Here is a 6,846-nt window from a genome sequence, read left to right on the forward strand (position 1 = left end):
GCATATCAGATTTTGAAAGGACCCAGAGCACACATGATCTGCTTAAAAGGAGTATCCTGAGTTTGCTTAAAGCCAAATATGGCTCTATTTCAAAATTCACTTTCAGCTTTGAGGAAGTTCTAACCTTGTTCTCACCAAGGGCTAAAATAAGCATTGCAAAGATGGCTTTGATTTGAGGGGGTGGGGGGCGGGAGGGGGCGGGAGGATGGTAAGGGCTTGACCAGCTCAGTGCTTGCCTGCTAGTGCAAAGCCGAGGATCCCTGGTCTACAGCTACAAGAGGGGAGCAGTGATGGTGGCATTTCCAAATGGTGGGTAATTTAGGCGTTGGCCATACCAGACTTTCCTACGCATTATGTGATGGGGGTCAGCACGTCGCCGCTGCCTTATATTTGCAGGGGCAGTTCCTTTCTTTCACCAGACACACATAGAAAGCAGTTTAGTGACTTAAGTCAGAAAAGGGAAGTCAAGCTGGGTTTAAAACTGGGTTGCTGGGGAGATGACTAAGGGATGACGGAGAGATACAGTTTGAAGTAGTTAGGGAAAGCATTGTTTGAAGTGTGCCCTGGGGGCTCCGAAGGGTGGCAGGAGGGGCCCTGCCAGTATAGACAAGGGTTTCTCCGAGTCGGAGCTGTGAAACCTCTGAGAAAGAAGGCATTTCTGAAGCGGGAATGCAGTATGGCTTGAGGACAGGGCCCCTACAGATGATGCGACAGACTCAGGGGCGGGCGAAAGGATTGCCCCCTTAAACCAGCAGGGGAATCACCTGGCCCGCAGGTTAAACATACACATCCCCAGGGCCTACCCTAACACGGCTGAGCAAGCTTTTCTGGAACTGGGCCCTGGACTCTACACACGCAATAGGTGTTTCTGCAGAAGTAGGTGTAAAGCCAGCCCGCGGGACGCCGGAAAGGGCTCCCGGTGTGTGTGTGTGTGGGGGGGGGGGGGGGGGGCTGGTAGGGGGTGCACCAAAGGCACGGCTGGCGGCGCCGCCTGTCCTTCCCGCTTTCTCGTCTGGACACGGGGGAAATAACAGAGCCTTCCTCCTGGGCTTGCCCAGGGACCTGAAGACCAGCTCCCGCCGGGCAGGAGCCCCAGGGCTAGGGGAGCGCAGGGGGGCGCGGCGCCGCCCGGTGCCTGCCCAGCTGCCTGCGGGCGTCGGCGGAGGGAACCCCGGCCCCGGCCCCGGCCCCGGCCCCGGCCGCGCGCCCTACCTGGGCTGCAGCCAGGCGGGCAGCGCCATGGGTCTCCGGGCCGCACCGCCGGGCCCTCCAGCGCCGTCAGGGAAGGAGCGCGGGCCCGGAGCGCGGGAGGGGCGGCCCCGCGGCCAAGCCCCGGCCGGAAAGGCGGGGCTCCCCACACTCAGCAATGTACAAAAAAAAAAAAAAAGAAAAAGAAACCACACCAAACCCCAAGGTCATGCTTTGGGTCCGAGACGAAAGCCAAGTTCCTGAAGTTCCTGCAGCGGCGAGAGCGCGCTCGTCGGCGGAGGCGGGCCCGCGGCGGGTGCGCGAGGCTGCGCGGGGGAGGCCTGGAGCGGCTGCGCCACGTCCGCGGCTTCGCGGAGCTCCTGCCCCGAGGCCGAATCTTTGGAAGGTGATTCCACGTTGCAGCTGCGAGGCGATTAATGGGCCCTCCGCCTTAGGCTCTAAATGCTTCTGCTTGGGGATCCCTGGGTGGCGCAGCGGTTTGGCGCCTGCCTTTGGCCCAGGGCGCGATCCTGGAGACCCGGGATTGAATTCCGCGTCGGGCTCCCGGTGCATGGAGCCTGCTTCTCCCTCTGCCTGTGTCTCTGCCTCTCTCTCTCTCACTGTGTGCCTATCATAAATTTAAAAAAAATAAAAATAAAAAAATAAAAAATAAAAAATAAATGCTTCTGCTTGCAGTCACGCCATCCCCGGGGATGCTTGGGCTCCAGGTGGGCGCCTGTCTCTCTCAGGAACCTCACCTGTGAGAGCCCGTCAGCGAGGAAGCCTGTGGGCACACCTTCCCTAACCCCTTCTTTTCCGCTAAGGAGCCCGATTCCTCCAGGATTAGGCATCGTTGCCTACCACCCCCCCCCCCCCCCCCCACCACCACACCACCACCTTCCCCTGGGTCTTCCCAGATGCTTGCAAATCCTCTTATTCACCTTGTGCTTTTCTTCCTATCTTAGGCCCACCCCTCAGGAAACCTCCTGATCACTCAGGCCTATGGCATCCTCTCCTTCATGGGCAGAGGAGCTACTTTGATGATTATATCCAGATTATATTATATCCACACTCTAACATAAACAGTCCCCCAATATATTAAAAACAAAAAAGCACTTGTAAGTAAGTGGGTCAACAACACCTGATTTTTGATGCTGGAAGGTAGTTATGCCCATTTTACCTAAAAGGAAGTTGAGGCATCTGAAAAGATGCTAAGTTACTAGCCACAGTTCATGGGACTGATAAATGGCAGTATTAGAACTCCACGGCTGCAGTATATTTTCATTAGGCCATATGTTCCTCCCTGGCAGTTCATTATGACTGCCCATGTCATAGCCCACCTCTTAGGTGTAGACAGCTCTACAGGGTCCTTCCTCTGCCAGCATTTGATCTAAAGGGGAAACGGATACACAAGCAAACACCGGTGGCTACCCTTGTCACCAGTGCTCATGCCAAGCTATAGAGGAAGACAGTCCTGGATGGCCTGGAGCGGGGCAGAAAGACTGCCCAGAGGAAGTGACCCTTTATCACCAAACACAGCCCATAGGACTACATCCTCTTTCCCCTCCTCCCCAGTCTGCTGTATTTACCAACTTTACATCTCCTTTTACCTCTGCAGCTCTGCATGTCTGCATGTTCTACTTAACTAGCCTTCTGTCCTCTCTCTCTCTCTCTCTCTCTCTCTAAATCTCTCTCCCTCCTGCTTTATTTCCTCAAACTTCTGCCCTGGGCCATCTTGTCCATTTGCCACCACATTATCCCTCCACACAGGCACCCACCACACATGGCTTTATCTCCATGCACACAACAGCCAACTGTATTATTTCCAGCCCCTGCTTTTTTTTTTTTTTTAATGAATGCCAGCTCTGGCCTGTCAACAGCTTCTGGATATTTCCGCATGAAAAGGCTATTGTAACTTCCAACTAAGTCCATTTGGCATACTGTCTTTCTTCTCAAATCACCATCTTATTTCCCATAGGGATCCCACCATTTTTCTAGTCATTCAGGTTTAAAATTTTGGAGTCATCATTAAGTCTCCCCATCCAATCAAATTCTATTGATTCCATCCCTTCCAGATCCCTTACTAATCTCTAGCATTCTACTTCCATTTGTTATGACCCAGAACCTCAGAAAAAGGACACAAAAAGGCTTCCTTTTACTTGCCAGATAAAGAACAAACTACGAACGAACAAAAAGCTTTTTCAAATCAAGCAGTCAGGGAATTCTACTCATTTTCCAAGGAATAAATGCAGAGGAGAACTTCCAAGAGAACATTTGGGGTGGAAAGCAAAATTCTCCTTTTCCTCTGGCAGGGCCCAGGGCAGATCTTCTTCAGGTTCTGCCCAGCATTACCAAAATAGCCTCCACCAGCCTTCCTGCCTCCTCTTTCTATCCAGACTGCCATACATTAGTTGAAGATGCTGGAAGAATTCTTAAAACACAGTCCTGTTCCAGCTAGTCCCCTGGTCAGAATCCCTTGCTGGTTCCTTGTTGCCTGCTACAGTTATATTGTTGGAGTGAACAGAGCTAGTTAGGTTTTGATATGTTGCCTGGAGGCCAGAGAAGGGGGAGGCAAGGCCTGTTATCAGGAAAGTTAGCAACCTGTCCTAGCAGCATTCCACAAAGCCACAAGAAGCCAAATCAAACCAGACAGGCCCACACAAAGAAGGCCTGAGACCCTGACCAAGTGAGGGAGAAAAGGCAAAAAAAAACCCTGCACCCAAAGAAATACTCCATCCTTTAGTGAACAACTATTAATATAAGGTAGAAACCCAAACCCAGGGCACAGCTCTCTGTTGAGCTGGCCCACTCTGACTTCTCAAGAGTGTATTCTCTCTAATACTCTTCTCTTGCACCCCTCAACCACTGTCTCCTCTGTCCTTGAATTCTTGTGATGAAACTGAGAACCTCTGGTGATGTCTCTGGGATAGGCGGGGCGAGAGCCTCAGGGCTCAGAGGTCTCCCTGGGTTCCTCTGGCAACAGTCTCTCCTCTCAGCCTGTCATGTGCTTGTTCCATCCTATCCCCTCACCAATCACAGCAACACTTACTGTTCCATGGCCACACCATGGTATTCTTGGTCATCAGGCCTCTGTGAAACTTTTCTCCTCTATTCTGAATTTCTCTTCTGCCTCCTCCCCTTCTCACAGCCCAGTGTTTACCTCTCAATGTTCCATGCATCCTTTAAAATCCTTCCCTCAGCACCTGGTGGCTCAGTGGTTGTGTGTCTGCCTTTGGCTCAGGTCATGATTCTGGGGTCCTGGGACTGAGTCCCTCATCAGGTTCTCTACAGGGAGCCTGCTTCTTCCTCTGCCTATGCTCTGCCTCTCTCTCTCTCTCTCTCTCTCTCTCTCTCTCTCTCTCTCTCTATATATATATATATATATATATATATATGTGTGTGTGTGTGTGCCTCATGAATAAATAAATAAAAATCTAATATATATATATATTCCTTCCCAGGGCTTCCTCAAGGAGCCACACTGGGCTAATAGAGGTCTATGATGGTACTTTGTTTTAGGTTTGGTACCTGCCTATTCCACTAGATTACAGATTCCCAGAGGGCCATTCTTATTACTAACTGTAAGAATTTGACAAGTTTTAACTTCTCTAAATATTTTTTCCCAACTACACAACCATTGGGATTAAATAAGAAAATGCATAAAACATATAAAATGTATAAAAGTGCCTAGTAGAGTGCTTGCCATTGAAGGTGTCCAGAAATGTCTTGAATGAATGGATAAAACCTGATATGAGTTTTCTTCTCCCAAAATTCTAACCAAAATAAAACAAACTTTCAGCAAGAATTGCATTTTTGAAATATGGATAATGGACTTTCAGTTATCTACTTGTACAGATGTCCGAGGCCATGAGAGTTCAAGTAACTCAAAATTAATATATTGTCTTTTGAAGCAATTTTAACATTATTTGAGCATGTCAGTTTTGCTTTTCTTGGGCAAATGCTTAAATGTCTTTTCATCACTATGAACACTAACTGGAAGATTAAAGCCTCGAAATATATTTCACAGCAATAACAGACTGACTTGAGATTTTTTTAAAAACCATACACAAAAAGTGATAAAGTATACTATTTCACAATGATCTTCAGAGAAGTTAAGTCCAGGTTGAATATCCTGACTTTGGACACTTAACCATCCATCCATTGTATTTGTGGTTTATTCCCTCCCATTCCATCGTAAGCTCATTTTTAAATGTCACTACTTCATGCAATATTCATTGAGTATAGAGATTCTGGGAAAGTGTCCCATAGCCCAATTTTGCTTCCATTAGCCACAAATAGCTCTATAAGGAACCAGTTATACTCTGATAACTTTCAATTCTACATTTCATTTTTTACTTCATCCACCTAGAATTTTCAGGAATCACAACCTATCCCTTCTTCCCACTTGCAGTTTCATAGCTGGAAATTTCACAGGCTGCTGTACCCAAATAAAACCCTAGTGATTATATGGTCCAATCTCCTTATTTCACAGACACCAAAAAGCTAGTGAAAACTGGGTTGAGAGCTCTTTCCATCCTGCTGTGCAAAATTTCAGCCATATTTGCCCCATTACTTAATCTTACCCATTAGTCATAGTCCTCTCTTGTAATCTTTGCTTGTACATACTCTCAGCCTCTATTATGACTCTTTTTCAGCTGTTCCAAAGCATTGTTTGCACTTCTAGGCTAAACCTTTAACCATTCTTCTTTAAATACTGTTGATCCTTACTACCCCATTCAAAAGATCAAACCCTGGGGCACCGGGTGGCTTAGTCGGTTAAGTATCTGACTTGATTTTTGGCTCAGGTCATGATCTCAGGGTCCAGAGATCAAGCCCTGCAATAGGTCCATGCCCATGGAGGCTACTTAAGATCCTCTCTCTCCATCTTTCTCTTTTCCTCCTACACCCCAGGCCCTGGCTCATACTCCCTCTCTTAAAAAATAAATAACAGAAAAAAAATAATCAAACTCTGGACTGGGATACTCGCCTTGTTGCATCATCATTCATTGGTCTATCTCCTGTCCTCTTCCAAGGCAAATAGGTTCAAATGTGTAATTGGCTCATTCAATTACACAGGAGTCATTTTTAGCTTTGTTTTCTATGCCATGGACCTTCTCTTCTTCCACATATCTCACTTAATCCTCAGAGCAATCCTATGAAAGGTAATTATTCTTACCCAACTTTATAGATGAGGAAAAAAGATCAGAGCAGTTAAATTATCTTGTCCAAGACCAACACAACTAGTAAATGTTGGAACTGAGATTAGAACTTTAGTCTGTCTCTAGATCTTGAATTCTTAACCACCATGCTATATTAACCTGCTTCATATGATTCTTCAGTATTTGTTCACAAATACTCTATCATAAATAATACAGTCAAAATGTAAGTCTATGTAAAACCTAAAGCAAACAACCTAATAAAAAAACAGTCAAAAGATTTGAGCACACACTTCACCAAAGAGCTACCCAGATGGCAAGAACATGAAAAGACACTCAACATCATTAGTCATTAGGAAAATGCAAATTAAAAACACAGTATCACTGCACACCTATGAGGATGGATAACATGAAAAAATATTCACTATATGAAGTGTTGGTCATGATGCAGTAGACCTGGAACTCTCACACAGCTTTGTTTATAATAAACAAAAACTGGAAA

General features: G+C 46.9%; 1 protein-coding gene across 2 annotated transcripts in view; it reads right to left on the reverse strand.

Annotated features, from left to right (window-relative positions):
* Window positions 1–1,527, reverse strand: part of HACD4 (3-hydroxyacyl-CoA dehydratase 4) — a 30,495-nt gene extending 28,968 nt beyond the window's left edge. The window contains exon 1 of one of the 2 annotated variants that reach the window (XM_038552514.1): window positions 1,404–1,527. Coding sequence is in view for 1 of the 2 variants with exons in the window: in XM_038552513.1 (XP_038408441.1) it covers window positions 1,213–1,241 (29 nt within the window). In the remaining variant the exon portion in view is untranslated. Of the gene's footprint in view, window positions 1–1,212; window positions 1,369–1,403 lie in introns of those variants that run through there. The other variant, XM_038552513.1, reaches the window with a different exon arrangement.
* Window positions 1,528–6,846: the final 5,319 nt, after the last annotated feature.

Source organism: Canis lupus, chromosome 11, assembly GCF_011100685.1.
Source record: "Canis lupus familiaris isolate Mischka breed German Shepherd chromosome 11, alternate assembly UU_Cfam_GSD_1.0, whole genome shotgun sequence".
Classification (NCBI taxonomy): Eukaryota; Metazoa; Chordata; class Mammalia; order Carnivora; family Canidae; genus Canis; species Canis lupus.